At 41.8% G+C, this 19052-nt stretch overlaps 1 protein-coding gene across 13 annotated transcripts in view; it reads right to left on the reverse strand.

Moving 5' to 3' along the window:
* lyst (lysosomal trafficking regulator) overlaps window positions 1-19052 on the reverse strand; it is a 76344-nt gene that overhangs the window by 26340 nt on the left and 30952 nt on the right. For 7 of the 13 annotated variants that reach the window (XM_050070636.1, XM_050070626.1, XM_050070637.1 and 4 more), the window contains 13 exons: window positions 14670-15612; window positions 14385-14570; window positions 11516-11672; window positions 8316-8527; window positions 8134-8200; window positions 7602-7711; window positions 6264-6883; window positions 5977-6150; window positions 4799-4959; window positions 3985-4175; window positions 3036-3281; window positions 1418-1591; window positions 498-647 (listed from right to left, as the gene is read on the reverse strand). In XM_050070636.1, the coding sequence (XP_049926593.1) occupies window positions 498-647; window positions 1418-1591; window positions 3036-3281; window positions 3985-4175; window positions 4799-4959; window positions 5977-6150; window positions 6264-6883; window positions 7602-7711; window positions 8134-8200; window positions 8316-8527; window positions 11516-11672; window positions 14385-14570; window positions 14670-15612 (3391 nt within the window). The remainder of the gene's footprint in view (window positions 1-497; window positions 648-1417; window positions 1592-3035; window positions 3282-3984; window positions 4176-4798; window positions 4960-5976; window positions 6151-6263; window positions 6884-7601; window positions 7712-8133; window positions 8201-8315; window positions 8528-11515; window positions 11673-14384; window positions 14571-14669; window positions 15613-19052) is intronic. The other 6 variants (XM_050070635.1, XM_050070634.1, XM_050070639.1 and 3 more) reach the window with 4 other exon arrangements.

Raw genomic sequence — 19052 nt, forward strand, 5'->3', positions numbered from 1 at the left:
GACCGAAATCGTGACTGCTGAGAGTTGCTCCTGAGGTGTATGAATTTATTAACCAGCTCATCATTAGACGATGATGCTCTGAGCTTTCTTCCTCTCATCAGGAAAGGATGTTAATAAATTAAAAGACCTTGGGAAACTAGAAGCGTGCAGATACAGAAAAGCCATTCAGCATTAATGACGTTCTCTTTTCTTACTTCTCTGTATTGCTGTTCCTTCAAGTCTGATGAGAAAACAACTAAATATCATATTGAATATTTAGCTCATCTAGAGCTACACATGTACTCTTTATCCTGACAGCAGCTTTACTTCATATTTGACAAATACAAAAGGACAACAAATTATCTTTGAACAACTTTGTTGTCTCAATCTTACCACCTAGCTGGAAATATGACTGCTCATCTATGTGCGTGCTTAATGTATGTTTATTCTATCATGTTTTCTTGTTTTTGTTATATTGTGTCAAACTGTATGACAGATCCTGTGATGTGTGTGTTTACCTCAGCCTTGGCCCATATTTTCCAGTCCAGCAGGATGTCTGAGAGAAGCCTGATATCCTGAACCACAGCGATGGACTCAGCATCCAAACGGAACTGCCCATCCTCCCCCAGGATGAGGATTGGCGTGCTGCAACATCCATCCAGTAAAGTCTAGATGGACAGAATATGGTCACCACATCAGTTCCTTTAAAATGTTTCTATAATAGTGCGCTGGTCACTCTCATCAGAGACACACCTCAGCATATTGATAATCACTATCTCTGCAGAAACAACCTTACAGTGCAGAATCCCAGACAGGAGGAGAGTCAATAAATTCTCCATGAAATTTTTTGGAGTGCTTATCACTCGTTTAAAACCACTGCCATTTACCCTCTGAGCAGCCATGTCTGTATTGATCAGAGTCTATCATTTGTGACCAGCTTCACTGCAGTGGTTATAAATCTAACAGTCCTCTGGGTCTCTGGAAGGCTGACGTGAGATAGAAGCTGGCCATCTTTTTGCAACGTAAATACAAAAGTACAAGTGAGACACAAATCCAACAACTGTAACACAGCGTGTTCCTTTTAATATATAAGACTGATTATGAGGGTTTAATGTCACTAATCAGTGCAGTTCTGTGCTATACAATACAGTATGTGGAAGCCTGAAGTGACAAAGGCAATCAGAGGTGCTGTGTGACTCTGCAGGAGCTCAGTGTTTCATCAAGTCAGACAGAATCCATTTCAGCACACAGCCATCACACAGCTCAATTACAGACACAGCCAGAGGGTCAAGTAACAGCAGGGTCACCAACACCGGCTCAAAGAGGCTCCGGTGAGTCGGGCTGGATCGGATTCATGGTAAAATTAATATGTTTTACTGCGCAGATCAGCAGAGGTTGTGGGTACATGAGACAGCAAAGAGTTCACGGTGTGACTCACTTTCAGCATATGATATCCCACGATGCATTTTGACTTGATGAGGACCTGGTGGATCATAGAGTAACCATGGTAACAGTCCATTTCATGGATGCGGTGTTGGTTAAACTTGGACAAAGACAGCAGCACCCGCAGGGCCAGAGCCTGGGTCTTCTCACAGTCACTCAGCTCCACCGTCTGGACGCCGCAGACCGAGAGACGAGGGACAGAGGAACAAAAAAAAAAAAAAAAAGTATGAATGTGAACAATGCAGGCCTGAAATTGGAGTTACAAAACGTTATTTCACACTGTTCCTGCTACAGTTACTGTGTTCTCACAAAAGCACACACAAGCCTAACATCAAACTTTGTCTGTAGAAGTGACATTTAACTACAATTCCTATTGAAGGGTAGAAACAAGTGCAACAAAACCATAAGACTTCCACATCCAACACAGATGAGTAACCTAATTACAGGGTTCAAACATGAGGTAATTCATTGCCATATTCACACAAATAATACAGCTTTGTCATTTATTTTTGGGGCCTAGAAACAAATTCCTTGCGTTGCTGGTCATATGGGCCACCTTCATGAATATTAGCAAAAAGCAGCATACAACATGCATAAATCATTAGTAATCAGTGAGAAATGCCAACGACAATTTCCTAGAGCCAAGGTGATGTTATCAAATGTCTTGGTTTTTCTAACCAACATTTCAAAAAAAAGATATCAAATTTATTATAACACTAAGACAGGAAAAGCAGCAAATTCTCAGATCTGAGAATCTGGAATCTTTAATGTTGTATGACATCCAGTCTATTAGTATTTATGACTTGAATTGAATGCCTTCCTTCTTTGTTTGTGTTTATCGTCTCAAACACGTTGCACAGGAGTAAATAGATGAACACTTAGTAAGCAGAAGTTAGTGCGATCTAGGGGTGACCCTGAATAGTTGACTACTCAACAATTTGATCTAAGGAGCACGATTCAACTGCTAATCTAACCGCTAAGTCGTTGCAGTTGTGGGAAAATGTGGTGATGAAACAAGGATCATTCCATTTGGGCTGTATGGGGGTGCTGAATGTCTGATATTACATAGAACTGCTGTGTTTCTCCCAATGAATCAAAGCCTATTTTGGTATAAAATATTAATGTAAGCAATCACTTGCTTACTCCCCCCCCCCCAAAACACCTACACACGCACCTCCGACACACAACAAACAGCACTGGATGGGATGGAACATGTTCCAACTGTAAAATAAGTTCTTATGCCAAGTCAAGAAGACAAAGTGTTCAGTTATGGATATGGATCACTGAGCTAAAAACAAACAAACAAAAAAATAACCCATCAATAATCAGTAGACAGGCAACACTTGACGAATCAGATTCAGCCATGTAAATTCTTAGTCAGTGACACCCCTAATGTGATCCATATGCGACAGTATGATACACATTTCTCTACACTGCTGTGAGGTGTCTCATTTGTAAAATTTACAGAAATGTCCTGGTTTCTTAAAACTGTCACTTTTCCCTCACTGGTATATATCCATCTAAACCTACAATATTCAGATATATCACAACGACAGGGAATCACTTGGACTCAGCTAGAACTAAAGCTCCATTGAAAATATGGACCATCGTACCTGTGCGAAGAGGAAAACAAAATTTCCTGTTCCTCCGATCTTGTGCAGAACGCTCTGCAGGCCATGGGTCTCAGTGGGGAGCAGAGCTCGGAGAGAGTTTGGCTCCAGGGAAACACTCTGCACTTCCTTGGAGCTGAACGGCCGCTGGGTTACCACCGTCTTGGCCTGACCCTTCATCCTGATTACAGGCTCATAGATAGTGTAGACTCTTGGACTGCTGGGAGCATACACGACTGCCAAGCTCTCCTATACAGAAACACAATCCACACAATTTTAATTCACAGGCAAAACTATCATCCAGTAACATTGGTTATTTACAGTTTTAGGTATTTACTGCAGCAAATCTCTTTGTTGAAATTCAATTAGACCCCAGCAAGAAGGCCAGCTAGCCTGAGGCTACAATTTCTAGCATGGATTAAGACCTATTAGACTTGTTTAGAGCATACCAGAAATTATAAAGATGTGAAGAGGAAATCGTTCATTCTTCTTGTCTTACTCCCTTCGTTTTTTTTTTTTTGTTTTTTTTTTTTTTGTTAATCAGCAGAGTTATTATCAACAAAGCCATTAGCATTTAATGGGAGAAAAACTATTTTCAGTCTCACTGAAATAGCGGCAGCTTAACTGTAATAGCTTTTTCCATTGGGGAAAAATTACTTCCTACTGTGCAGTATCATTAATGACAGCTAATTGGAACAGCACATTACTCATACACCGTGAAATGAAACAATAAATGAGACATAGGAGGGATTTGCTATGCTTACAGAGCACTTGAATCACAACATATAAGTACAGGGTTTAACAGCAGTGTCACTCTGCATTTTAACTTGCAGACGCTGGTGGAAACAACAGTGACAATAAAACACTGCTTCATCTGTTCTGTTTTAGAAGTGCATGTTTCTGTGTTGTGAACTGATTGTTAAGTTAATGTTCCATGTCAACAGAGACTTACGACCAAAGCAGTTGTGTCCATGTCCTTATTCTTCATCAGAAACTCTCGTACATGCTCACACTTCAGGCCCTCCAGAGTGACAAACTTGGACACTGTCCCACTGGGCTTGCCGTATTTGCAGGGCATGATTGAGGTGAGGTCAGGGCCGCTGGTGTACAGGTAGAGGGCCTCCTCAGATCCTATTCTAGACCCTGAAATATGGAGGCAAACAATGTTACAATTACTCTCCCAAAGAGGCAAACACTGCAGATTTAACTTACTACAGAACAGAACTGTAAGAAACCCAACACTGACCCAAAATCAACCCAAAGGGTAAATGATTTATATCATTCCGTCATCTCCAAGACGAAACTGCTACCTATGACAGCAGAGAGGCTAAAGCTTGTCTAAAGACATCAGTTGGGTTCACAGGTTGAGATCGCCTTGAGGCCAGCCATTCACAGCCAATTAGAGGCAACAAGAGTAGTATTCAGTTAGCCTCTGGAGAGAATGCTGAGAATCTACAGCATGCAACACACACCAGCAACAGCATTTTACAGCCCCTAGACTGGTTACGGTTTAAATATATTACTGCACCACAAACCATTACTGTACATTTATGTACAGTATTTACTGCTTATAAAAGAGAAGTTGGTAATAATCAGTGTACCAGCAGAGAGCAGCACTGAGGTGTAACAGATGAAATTATGTAAAGGATTATAACAGATTGCACATATGCATGTAGAGTAAGATGATGAGTGACTGACTGGGATTAAGCGTCTAAGAGCTTCTGGACACATGATTCCAGTTAGATAAAGAAGACACGCGGTCCTACCATTAAAGAGAAGCACGGTGCCCATGCTCCAGCGTCCGCCCTGCTTCAACAGCTCCTCAGAGGACGGCATGCTGTGGCCCAACATGCAGAAGGTTTTGTTGCTGTCGGATGATAAGCTGGACTTTCTGGGTAGGGTGTAGTCCAAAGAAACCTCACATTTCCTGAAACAGAGAGCAGGTTAAGTGAAGGTCTTTGTTTGCTTTTTTATCAGATTTAAAACTAAACTGCCACAGTCTCAGGCTCAAACCCAATACACCCCTCGCCCCCACCACTTAGCCCTTACTGCTCTGTTTTGTCTTATGTCTAGGGGTAGGTTTACCAGCTCTTGTTGGGCCAGAGGGGTAGGGCATAGTACAGGGGTGTCCACATGGTGTCTACATGGCCCTCCAAACGGAGTTTTTTCAGAGGCACACTCCAAACCAAGTGTTTTGACAAATTGCTGGCAAGATGGCTGCGCAAGCAACAAAATAAACCCACATTGTATTTCCTATGCTTATAAAGATTTCAAAAATTGCGTAATGATCGTATTATCTTAGTTTAATGTCTTTTCAATGTGTTACAGTCGTTTTCTTTGTAACAAAACACTAGTGGTATGCTGATGTCTCTGTGGCTAACTAGCAAGTGAGCTAACATTACACTGCTATTGCTGATTTGTGCATGACAGTCCAGCATTTTGATACATTTCCATGTTGCATCATCCCCCCTTCGTTGGCATATGATGCCCAAAATTTAATCTCCAGCAGTGAAGTTGCTGCCCTCCTTTAATATCAGTACAGACTGGCACGGAATGAGCATGAGTTGCTAATGTTAATGTGGCCTGGTAATGAAGCAGTGTTCTATTCTATTTGATGACTTGATTGATCAATTGATAGCATAGCGTAAAATGTTGTTGTAAATGAACAGCGGCATCCATACTTTTATATCTCCATCAGATAATAAATGTCATTGTGGTAATACCATTATTGCCATAGTTGAATCTGTTTACTTAAACACCACTGATGATGCTGACCTTACCAATGATGTTTCAGGGTCTTAAAAGGGTTGTCACTATGGAAGATTTTCACCCTTACTCCTAGTAACTCTGTTCTACGGGGCAAAGGGGCACTCGAAAATGGAGAGATGGAGGTAAAAATAAGACATGGGATTGGGCCTTACACTTGCTGTTACACGTTCCTCACCTGATACCACACACCCAGACAATCACACGGCCATGGATGTTCTTCTTGCCCTCTGGCTGCTGGGTGTAAGTGAGGCCAAGATGTTGCCATTGGCCCGCTCGGAGTAGGTCCTCGCCAGAATCTGCCTGGGCCAGCAGCCCTGCTTTTATCTCATCGTTTGGGTCTATACAAATCCTGAAGGAACAGCACATTACAATAGTTCACAGTTCATAAACTACAAATACTTAAGAAATAGTAACTCATTCTCCACACATATCTTTGAGACTGTACACTACACTGTAGCTCACCTGAATGTGAGAGAGCCTGTAGAGAAGTCTGCCCACACTTGAAGCATCAGTGCCTTGGAGCCCATGGACAGAATATGAATGAGGCCTTCCTCTATTAATCTCATCCCAGCCTGAGAGGAGCCATGGTGGGACTCAGCTCCAGGAGCATTACTCACCTCTGGAAAATAATTACAAAAGAATGGCAAAAAAATCAGTTCATATTTATGCACTTCAAGCATTAAAGGGTCTTGGTGAACAATGTGTGTCTCACCATTGTCTTTGTCCCCATCCTTCTCCTCCTGCTCTGCCACCCTCAGCCACATAGAGGCGCTGAAGCCGCTAGCCATGTGGGGCCAGCAGTTCTGCCCTACCAGGGGCAAGTGGAGAGGAGCAATGTGCCAGGGCGAGGAACGGAGGTGGCTTGGTCGGTACTCAGTGTCCCCCTCCCTGCGCCCAGGAGATAGTTTGCCTTTCCAGAGCAAACCGACACTTTTCCCTCCGGCAGCACCGTTCTGTCTGGAGCCAGTAGAAACCCCTCCTGGAGTCAAAGCCCCGAGGATTATTGGAAAGGTCAGGAAGTGAAGAGGTTCTATATTCACGTTGGCTTCGACGATTTGTAGGATGCCTTTCAGTAAAATCTCCTGCAGGTAACAAAGTAAATATGGAGTGAGATGGACAGTCTGTCATTTAAGATCTGATAAAGAAAACACTTGATACAATTATTATTGAGTTTTTAATCCCTAAATTAAGTGAAGAAAATAAAGAAAAATCACATTACTGAGAAGTTTAATTACTTAAATTACTTTAGACCCATCTAAACTAGCTCAGTATTAAACCTGTGGTAACTTTGAGAGTCCTGACAGAATGTGGCAAACCTGTCTGAAACAGAAAAACCTAGGTAGAAGTACAAAAATAATCACATGTGGCCATTGTAGTCACTGATATGTCTCATTTTCAGAGATGGAAAACATGTCAGTAAGTTCGCATGGTTAAAAATAACCCCCTTTCCTCCCTGTGGGGAACCTTTTTCTGGGAGAGAGGTTTTAAATGATGTCTGCTGCCTGATTCCAATTAAACACAGACCTGCAGTAATACGTTGTAGCATCACATCTGTTCCGCAAACATTGGTGTTAATTGTATATAGAATGAAGAGGGCCCGAGGGAGCATTATGTGTTGATGAGTTTTTAAGAGCCAAGGAGTGAGAAGAGAGTGTGACAGGAAGGGTGTCTTACAAATAAGTTCTTGTTCCTGCTGAAAAATTGAATGTACAGACAGTGTGAGCATAAGCTACCAGTGTCAACACCCCGAACGTAAGCTAACAGTGCATTGTTGAGTGACTGATAGAGTTTGCTATTTACAGTAGGTGGGGTCTTCTCCAGGAAGAGGCGAATCAATAGAGCCAGTTCCTCCGCTGTGATTCGCTGGCTCACCATGGCAACCAGCAGCTCCACTAGCACAGTCTGACAATCTGAACGTAGACCAATGAAGAGCAGATTACGTAAACAGTTTTCATTCACTTGGGCATGCACCAGAACACCACAGGCAGAAACACAAAACAGCATCACTCCTCGTGTTGCTCTCAGCAATAAATAGAAATGGTACAGAAAAACATAAAGGCCACATACATGAGAATATTTAACAACAGCATATAGGATAAAGATACATTCTATATATAAAATCAATCCTTTGGGTACAGATTTTCCCAAGAATTACTAGAATGATTCAGACTGAGAATGACGTTTGAACCCTGAGGACCCAGTCGAAATGTCAGCAGCAGGAAAAAGAAAATTTGCAAACTGAGTGTACCCATTTTTTCCCCCTAGATGTCACACATGAATAATATCCTACAGTGTCAGATAAGACAAAAATAAACCAGAAGAAATAACAAACCTGTCAAGGAGGGGTCTGTTTGGCTGAGGATGCTGTGAAAGCCAGACAGGATGGTTTTAACTCCCCCCTGTGAGGACCAGAACAAGAGGTCAGTCATATTCCTCAGAGCACAGCTGAGGAGAAAAGTAAGACAGACTGCTGAAGCAGTTAAGAGCAGCACAAAAAGATGCGGTCAGTCTGACCTGGTCATAGAGTAAGGCGGCATTGCGGCAGTTGGCGTGCACTGCACCCAGCAGGCTGTGAAACACATGACTCAGAACATCCAGGTCTGGGGAGCCGGTGGCGAGCAGTTGCAGCTCCATTGTGCAGATCTCTGGGAACAGCAGCTCGCCGCGCCTGGGCCCGTCTGCCACCGCCGCAAACTCACGCAGCAGAGCAGACTCCACCTTTACTCCTAAGAGAACCACAACACACACCAATGCAAGATGAGTGACACAACAAGAGACTCGCACTCAGGCATGGAGATATGATCAACCACACACTGACTGGCACAGCACACATGCTAGCACAGACACACACGTACACTGGCCAGTGGTGTCACTTAAACACCTTAACAATCCACAGGCATTCCCTGCTTCGGCTCTATCCTCCCATCTTGGAGGCAGCTCATAAAAATGAATTAGCCTCAGTGCTGTGCTCAGCCTCAGAGCAGCATGGGAGTCCCCTCATGATTTACAGGAGAGCAGCCCAGCAGGCTCTCACACTGCTTCTGGGACCTCCTTTGATTAATGAAGCTTGCTCCCTCTCCCTGTGCACAGCTACACAGTTTGCCTCCATCTAACACTCACACATCCAGATATATACTGCTGAGCCTGTCAGGAAATATAAAGTCAAAAGCGTATACCAACAGGTATCACTTAATATCGTCGTGTGAAAAATTGACATGCTTGTGTTTGAGGTCAAATTAACATAACATAGTGGTTTAGTTGTGAGGATGGGGGCTGGGGCTGAGAGCTGGTTTATGTGATTGACTTAGTATTGATGGATTAGTATAGGATAGGGTGGGTCTTGACAAGCATGTTGCTTTTCCTATTCCATTTTGGACATGAAATAATAATTCATGTTGCTTATTGCAAGTCTGTTCTTCATGTTCACCATTAATTGTTGGTTATTTTCTTAAGTTTTTTATATATTTCATTTATCTTTTAAGTGTTTGAAATAAAGTATATTCAATATAATTCAATATATTTTAACAGTATCCACTGTATGTCATTTTTTGCTGTGATTTTGGGAAAGAAATGTAGTCTTTATACCTCAGCAGACAGGTGAGGCTCACGAAGTAGATTAGGTTGTCCGCCAATCGGGAGGATCAGCGGTTTGATCCTCTGCTCCTCCAGTCCACATGTCAAAGTATCCTTGGGCAGGATATTGAACCACAAAGTGCTCTCGATGGTGTGTTAATGTCTAAAAGCTGAGTAGCAGGTGGCACCTTGTGGCCACCAGTGTGTGAATGGGTAAATGTGACTCTGAGTGTAAACGCACTTTGAGTGGTCAGAAGACTAGAAAGGTGCTTTAAAATTGCAAGTCCATTCACAATCCATTTTACCATTTACATATCATTTGAATTAATCTCCTGTATAACAAAATATAAGAAGCTGGTAAAGCTGCAGTGAATACATTTAGATGAGGAAATAGACTTCATAAAAACATAGCATGTGTTTGGGCTATATTGTGATATAATATGATTGGATTGTGAAGAGACAGCATTTATCAGGAAATCGTAATTTGGGCAGAAATAGGAAAGCCTGGGGAGTCAGGATGTAGGATGAGCAAGTAGCAAACACACTGACTGTGATAGGTTAAGACACCTGTCAATCAAGCAACAACCCCCTATGTACTCCGAGACTTCTACGAAACCACATGCTGGTGACTAGATATGAGGCGATATGAAAATGGCATTATGATCATGATATTAACCTGATACTCATCAACATATGCTTGAAACGGCACTAAAATGGCACTAAAACGTACCAGAATCACTTACAGTTTGTTAGGAAACAGGTATTTTTAATGCATCAAAGAAAAAAGCATCATATCTTTTGATATAAAATATGCTTTGCTTGATTAAGATCCTTTTTCTAGGTTGGTATGTATGCAGCCTGTTTCTGCAGAGACTATATTAGTGCTGGTTGCCTAGCAGTCTGTCTGAGGGCTGCTGGGCATGATGTTAAGTATTAGCCTGATAATAAAAATTCACCACAGGTTATTGTAAATGTTTTTTATCACAATCTGCTACAACACTGTATATTGTCTCATCTCTAACAGCGACCATTACTTAAGCTACTGACATCCTATGTTTTTGAACAAAATAAAAAATAATAATTTGAATAGCATTTTATACGTCCTTTCATTTAATTAACTCTGTGACTAAAGCAGCCAGCAGCTATTACTGTAATAGTAGTGCTTACTTTATTAACATGATGCACTTCAGCTGAACCAGGATGTTCAATATTAAGGAGATATGAGAGGAAGGGTGGAGCATTATCGCCTGGGTTTGGGGTTAAAATGTATCTAGCATGAAGTCAGTGTTTCAGATTCACTGTTTTTCAAGACGAAAAAGTATTCCAGGAAGTTAGAGTCTCCATTTGATGGAGACTTAAAGTCACAAGATCCAGCTCATGAGGCCACAGAGTGTAGTTGCCCGCAGTTGTAAAATGTAAAACAATGACTGTATTCTGAGGGGATGAAAAAGTAAAAAGGGTGTAATCAGGCCACGTTCTTAACCGGTGAGACCAGAGTGGAGAGTCAGAGTTAACACAAGAGGCTGTTGTGAGGAGAAAAAAAGCGTTCCAGCCCATTTCTGCCATGTCATATGTGTGCATAAAAACTAGCCACTTGTTATTGCAAAATATCCTCCACAGCAAACCAAAGGAGGATGTGGTTTTTATACTGCAAAGTGGTTAAAAAATATGATGCTGTTCAACATAAAATCCTCCATTGAATGCATGGAAATGCAATAATGAATAATAATTCAACAAGAGTTGGGCAATCAATTCAACAGCGGGAGAAGCAAGATTTCCCAAGGCTAAAATTCAACAGGTTTAGAGGTTGAGACCGATACACGACCTCTTAATCCATCAAGATTAGTATGTTGACATTTACCACAAACAAAAACAAATGTTACAGAGGACGGAGCACATGACGAAAAAACAATTAACAGCGCTCTTAAAATAACCCTAGGGGGATAAAAAGAGTGAAAAATCCACAGTGAAATACATAAAAGCAACAGTGCGCTAAGCATTAAACCAGCCTAAGCTAATATCATAAGGAGCAGTCAGGTGTGTGCAGTAGCTGTGGAATTTTGAGGAGGAGTAAATATGGGAGTAAGTGTGTGTGTGTGTGTGTGTGTTTGTGTGTGGTGTGGCAGTAAGCATGGACCTACCCTCTTCCTGCTTGGCCATGTCTTCAGGGTTGCTTTCGCTGTCAGCGTCGTAGCCCTCCTCCTCCCCTGGGGGCTTGACGCCACAGCTCTGCACCTCGTCCACCTCCTCAGACAGATCGCCTGCTGGGGCCACCCCCTCCGCCAACACCTGTAGCTTCTGACAGAAGGAGAGTCACAGAGGAAGAGTGAGATCGAGACACAGAGAGAAAGAGGAGGGGAAGCAAGAAAAATTCATGAACTTGAATCCCTTTCAGTCCAAACACAACAAGATCACCGCCTGGTACACTGTCAAACAGTTCGTAAAATGAGATAAATTTCACAAGCTCTTACCCAATCCTGTTAAAAAAAAACAGTCCTGGATTAGGAATGTTTTGCTAAAATATACAAAGCATGAAAAGCAGCGGTCCAACCACTAATACAGCGAAAAAATTGCCAACAAAATGTTTTCAAGAGAGAGGGTAAAAAAAAAAGTACAAGATTTTGGTCATAAGACAAATATCAGCTGACTCACAGGGCACTCACACAGCCCCAGTTCCTTGACGTGAACAATCAGTCATCATATGTGCACGTAGACAAACACACACACACACACACACACACACACACACACACACACTCAAGTAAACAGTCAAACTCTAAACCGTTTACCAGTTCAAAGAAGGGGCTTACTGTAATACACACCTCTATTCCTTTCAGCATAATATGAGGCTGCTTTGATATTCAATTGCGGCTGAAGGGAACATTTCAAAGAATAGTCCTTCGGTGGACAAATTTGTGGTGGAAGACTAATCTTGGAGCTTCATAGCACATACTTGTAATGGTTAAGTGAACATCACGCTCTGCTGGGTTCACTGAGAAAGAAACTAAGCTCTTAGGAAATAGGTAAATCTATTATATAAAAAGCTAAATCCCCCAGTGTTGGAACAGGCTTACTCAGACAGGCATTTTAAGACTTGTGAAAAACACATCTGAGGCTGTGAGATAGGAGGCACCCACTACCAGGCGGGTAGTCATTTTAGTGAGAACAACCAGGAGGAAAATTATTATCTTTTCACATCGGGTTCTCTTTTTTGGTACTTGTCACACTTCCTGGAACAAATAAAAGCAGTTACATGTCTGATCCTAACCACACATTGTGTTGAGTCATTCATTAATGTAGATTACATTAACAGTGTCACTATTGAGAAAGCGGGAGTCACTGTGACTTAAGGACATGTGTGAATATTTCAACTAATTTATTCTTTATATGTTTATGAAGGCTATATTGGAGGAGCTTGCACTATCATGTAAAAATCTTCAAAATAAAGTACCACCAGTGACCTGATTGGGTTTCAAAATGAGACCATGCTCACTCACGTTCGCATCAACTGCTTGCTCTAAACAAAGGCCATCATTATTTACGTCTGCTGTTTTGTTGCACATCGGGCAGATAACGGCTGCTTAGCAACATAGTGTAAGTGGCCATACACAGCCTCCCTGATGCCTGATGACGCTTGGCTGTGAAATGGTTTTCCTTTCATTGTACGGTTCCCTCCTAAATAAACATCGCTGCTCTTTATATTTTGCCATGGCGTTCAGCCAAAGAAGCAGCGTGTGGTGACTGAAGACAATCTGTTTCATTCTACTGGGGAAAAAAAGCAATTTAACAACTGTAAATAAAAAATGTGCGTTCTCTCAATCTTTTGTGTTTGAACGAACGTTTATCAGGCAGGGATTCATTGTCCCCTCGACAGCAGCTCGTTAGGTACATTGAAAGATAAGTTTCAATCATTCAGCACACAATATGACGCAGTTTGTGTCTGGTCACATGCTTGTTTTGACCTCACTTGATTCTTTCCAGTTGTCACCCCTGCTTCACACCATTTGCCTCTTTGCCACCTTATTAAACTGGTGATGAGACCTTGTTTAATGAAAGTGCAAGACACAAAACAGAGCACAAAAAACAGCCCTTATTTCTTTGATAATAGTTACTATTCTTTCAAGTTTTGGGTGGCACTTTAGAGCTGTATTATAGGGAGGACAGATAGGGTTGTAAATCACAAGTTTTATTACAATACAATATTATATTGATTCTTTGGACAACAATGCAACAATATGCATTATTAAAATGCTTATGGTTGGCTGTGTACAATTACCTGTAACTAGCACTGTTTGAATGTTTGGGAAGGAGGTGTACTTGGACAGAAATGGTGCCATGGAACTTAAAAAAAAATAAATAAAAAATAAAAAAATCTTATCTTAAAGATGATGATATGTGTCGATGTTTTCACTTTAAATCCATAATATTGGATCGTTGATCATTGGCACAATATATCGACCCAGATTGATGTGTCGTTACATCCCTACTGACAGGGAGTGGAAACAGGAAAGGAGTGGCGACAGATAGGACATGCAACTAAGGTTTATGGTCCGCGCCTTGAAACCACAGGATGCCAAAAAGCATCTTGTTACTGATCTGAAAATAGCAGCAAATGAAATAGTAGAAACATTAAATAAAGTGAATAACTAGAGTGTACACTGGCACTTTGTTACATAGGCAGAGGGCAGTAGAGATGGAGTAGTTGTTAGTGTAAGAAGAGGATACTTGCAGTTGTTTGAAAATGTGCACATAAGATGCAAATAATGCATTCATAGTTTTAATTAGAATTGAAAAAAAGCTTCATTCTCCTGAGTAGCGGCAGTCCAATAGAAAAGATAAAGATGAGCAGAGTAACATTTTGGCTGGAGCTTTATGCTGTGATGAAGATAGTACCTCCTGTAGCTGCAGAGGAATCAAGTGTCTGACTGGCAATAACCTGAACTTGCCTCTTGATACACGAGTAGCTCACAAAAACTTGAGAATATAAAAAGGTGCAGTAACTTCACTCACAGTTTGTCCAAAGGCAGGACTCACCCTGTCTGACTTCTCCTCAGGGGGATCAGGGCAGGACGACACCTCTGCCAAGGCCACTCTCAGGAGAGAGTCAAACAGAGGAATAGCAAGGTCAGAGTTTACCACCCCTGAGCGAGAGAGCTGGTCTCTCACCTCAAACAGCGTCTCTTCAACTGACTGGAGCTACAGTGGAGAGGAGACAAAACAGTTTAATTGAAGCCAGGGTTCTTTATGTGGTTGAAGTGGTCAGGGATTAGCTGAGTATGATATCAAACTACATACCTGATGAGAAAGCTCAGGCTCTATCCTCTGCAGGGCCGAGTTAGCACTGTGCAGACAAATAGCCAGCAAGGCTTCAAGGAGACGAATACTTTGTAGTTGCCACTCTTCCTCCAGCTTCTTTGCTGGATCTTTGGTCTTTCCCTCAGCTGGACCAGTGCCGAGGGTGTCGGCTGAAACATGAGTTGTCTCCTCCTGTCCCAGTGAGGTAGTTGTGGACTCAGGGCTGCCTTTGCCCTTACCATCCCTCTTCTTCTTTGCTTTCCCATCCTTGGTTTTACAGGAAAGCTTCTGAATAACCATGTCCATGAGGCGCAAGCAGACATCGAGTCCTCCTAGCCTGAAGAACTGCCTCTGAAACAAGGGGCTGGCCAGGTAGATCCACCGGCACACTGACCAAACATCTGCAGCGCGTCGTACCTGCTCTTTGGAGGGCAGAACCACGCTGTCTGGGGACAGGTAAGGCAGTCGTCCGCCAAGAGGTTCACTGGCAGTACTGTCGTAACCTGAAGTGTCCTCAGAGTCATTGGCCGAGTCCCGGTCAGAATCGGCCTCTTTGCTGACACAGAGGAAGGCCACACACAAGAAGAGGTTGATAACGTGAAGGTGGGTCTCTGCTCGGCTGCGCCCGGGTCCGCGACCCTGCCCACTCCGGCTCTTGTGACGTGGATATGCCTCCTTTAGGCCTTCATAGAACTTACTAAGGCTCTGTGGGCCTTCTCCAACTCCTCGGGACCCCAGTTCCTCAGCCAGGCCTAGGACGGCTTCCCTTTCTTCAGCATCAGCACTCTCCAACTCCTGAAGCACTCCGTCAGCCTGCTGGTGTCCAATGCCTATAATCAAAGTCTCAAACACCTTCAAAGCCAAAGAGCGTGTCTGGTCTAGGTAGACGAGCTCTGTCACCTGGTTGAGCCCGTTACAACTGACAAAAAGGTCTCTGATCACCCTGTAACAGAAAATATTAGAAAATGAGCAACATAAGACAAAACATGGACATAAACATTACACACACTTGATATACATATGGGCAACTAGCAAGACAAGAAATAAATTATTCATTCATGGACATTAAACACTTTGATACACTATGCTACTGGTTCTCAAACTGTGGTACATCTACCACTGGTGGTTAAATGTATATAAAATGTTATCAAAATAGCAAATTTCAAATAAAAATACTTAAACTACGAGATCCCTGAAATGTAATATTTTTGTTTTGACATCAGCCCACAATGTAGTCACATTCTTGAATATAGTGAGCACATATATCCATGATTAGTTAAAGGTAGGGTCTGGAGGATTTTCCAGTTGCTGTTTGTAAACACACATTCAAATTCGGCCCCTCCTATCAGGCTCAACTCTCCCGGGTGTACGGAGCCCGGAGGTACGGAAGAAAGCTTCACAGAAGAAGTTCAGGCAAGGCTCGCACTGGTGCACGCTCGGACGCGCTCGGACACGCTTGGGCACGGCACCTGCGCTCTGTCATTGGCTGGGGAAATCTCCGCCCAGAAGCAGTCCGAGCTCACAAAAACATCAAAATACAGTTAAAGGGCAGGAGCTCTGCAAACAGAGTCACCACCACACATGAGTAGAAGCCCATAGGTGATGATTAAGCAGGATTTCATTTGTATATGTCTATATTTTGTTTTGTTTGAGAATCCTCCAGATCCTACCTTTAAGAGTTGAACCGTGGTGGCAAAAGACTGAGTGGAGGTTAGGGCTGTCAACGAATATTCTAAATTCGAGTTTTAAAAAAAAATGGACCTTTGAATGTGAAAATTGATATTCGATTGTGGAGAAAAAAAACACCACCGCAGCTGTCCTCTTTGCGAGTGGGAGGTGGGAGCGGCCACGGAGCTGCGCGGCGCAGCGCAGCCGGTGTGGATGACACAATCAGTTAACATGGGCGCCGAAAGGAAAGAATATTCGAACGTCATTTTTGAGCAATTTTGACAGCCCTAGTGGAGGTAAAATGAATAGTTTAAAAACACTGCAATCGTGGCAAATAGAAACTATTAGGAAGAGAAGTAGACAAAAATCAACTAAGCTCAAGTGCTAGTGGCTACTTAAGCAGCACCGGTGAAGTCTCCACAGCACTTGATGAAGGGCTGACCTCTGCTGTGTATGAGAGTTTTGTAAAAGAGTTTAAGTGCCAATATTTTCTGCACTATGCCATTCATTTACTTAAAAATTACCCCCAGGAGGAACATAGCTATGCGTCTCACTGGCCAAGGAAAAGATTAATATGGTGACAGAAAGAAAAAGAAAGCAGATATGAAGTGCACACATTTTAACACTCCCAGATCTCCCAGCAATTAAAATAAATGGCACCACTCAGTCTAATCTAACAAACTGCAACTAGTCAATCAGAGGAAAAGCCACTGCCACCACAGAGGACCCGTCACACTCCTTCCTTCACTGATTTCATTTCCTCCCATCGGGTTGCAGATGTAATTTCCCCCAGGGCACAACAACTCCTTTAAATACATTAGTCAACTTCTATTAACATGATAAATTAACTGTGAAGGACACAACACGCCAACATTGCACATAAACACAACTGCTATATTTCTAAAGTTCCCACTTTATGTACTGCATTTGCTCTGTTATCTAATGTTCTTTTGTTGTATTTATTTTACTGAGCCACAAAAACAAATTTCCATCACACTGTGTCAAAGTTATCTGAATGTGAATCACACGTTTAGTTACCAAAAACAAAGCTGACATTTTAACCTTTTAAATTTGTTTACTACAAGTATACACACACTATTGAGGCAGTGATAAATAATAAATCACGCTATTACAATGCAGGGTAAATTACCTTAAAAGAATAATGTGTCACCTCTGAGTGAAGGTTAAATCAACATTTGGTGAGAGAAAACAAGCCTCTCAAGAGATGTGCTGACACAATACACTGCCTGAAAATAAAAACACTTTAATCTCAGCATGGGATTGTTTACCCGTATGTCAAGGAACCGAAACAGATGTTCACTTGACGCTTTGAGCTCCGTGCATGAAATGGGTACATTTAATAAACAATAAACTTACTGATTTTTTTCTCCTATTCAAACCCTTTCTCCAGCCTTCCTCTAAATTAATGTGGAGTTGATTAATTCTGCATTTTCAGAACATTTCCTCTTTTCATTAGTGGTGTGCAAGTCCATCAGGATGACTTTCCATTAGCCTGAATATTTAATGCTCTCATCTGAAAAATATGGAGTTCTGTTATGCAGAAAGCTACAGGGGCGGTGCAAGATGATGAAGAGGAAGGCAAAGTTGTCAGACGTTGCACAGCTTTGAGTAGATTATTTGTCTTTTAGGTTATCTTGCAACATGTTTTCTTGTTGGCAAGCTTTTAAATCAATGTATACTCTGTAGCTTCTGTATTTCTGTAACCATTTAAATGTAGGAGAAGGATAAGAACACCCAAACATAAAAATTCTAAACCTTTGTCATTCAATACACTATTTAAGTGTGTGTGTGCCCAGTGATAATTTGAGTAAAAAGCACTTTGATTATACTGAATGTGCTGTTTGGGACAGGTGACTTTTATTTAACAGTTTGAAAAAAAGCTGAAGAGATGGAAAGTTAAGATTGATGGTCATCACTAACGTGTAATAATGTAATGTACCAATATTTCAAAAGAAAAAAACAACAACCCTCAAATATGTCATTGGTCCACCAGATGGAGTCGTATAGTCTAACCTAATGAGACTGACCATATCCAGTACAGTATATGCATGGATCTGTGGTTTCACCCTGTTTAGAAGCAGTAGTTCAGAAGCATACAGGCTATTTCTTGATCTTGCTATGCAGCAAATTGCAATTTGGTTGCCAATGCTCCCGAACATACTGATTCTTTTAAATTAATAAAACCAGTTGTGTGTTACATTTAAGAAACCACTGTTTTATTTACCATGTGTGCTGCCACCTGAAGTTTGGATGATGTATGCTTGCAGGTGAAGGTTTTTTTTTGTTTTTTTTCAACCACTCCAGAAACCTTTACTTGGACACCTCTTAAGTTTTTATGCCATAGCTTCTGCCACACCTGCTTCTCCGTTGCTAAGGTCTCTCCGCCCATTCTGCCCCCTTAAGATCTGGCTGGATGACGTAAAATGCATCACTTCTGGTGTGCTAGTGTTGTCACCATAATGGACTTCCCAATTTCAGTACAATACCTTGAAAAAGAATCCATATTCCATACCTATTTTCTTTTCTTCGTTAGTAGCAGAGAACAATAGGATGACTGTCGTAAACATTAAAAACAGAGAGCAAGAAAGTGCAGCTGGTAGCAGTGTATCGATAATGCAGAAATTGAGTCTTATCACTGTTTCAATTATTTAGAATTTATGTGTATTGATATTTGAATTGATATTTTTCACAATA

The sequence above is a fragment of the Epinephelus moara genome, chromosome 19 (assembly GCF_006386435.1).
Source record: "Epinephelus moara isolate mb chromosome 19, YSFRI_EMoa_1.0, whole genome shotgun sequence".
Lineage (NCBI taxonomy): Eukaryota > Metazoa > Chordata > Actinopteri > Perciformes > Serranidae > Epinephelus > Epinephelus moara.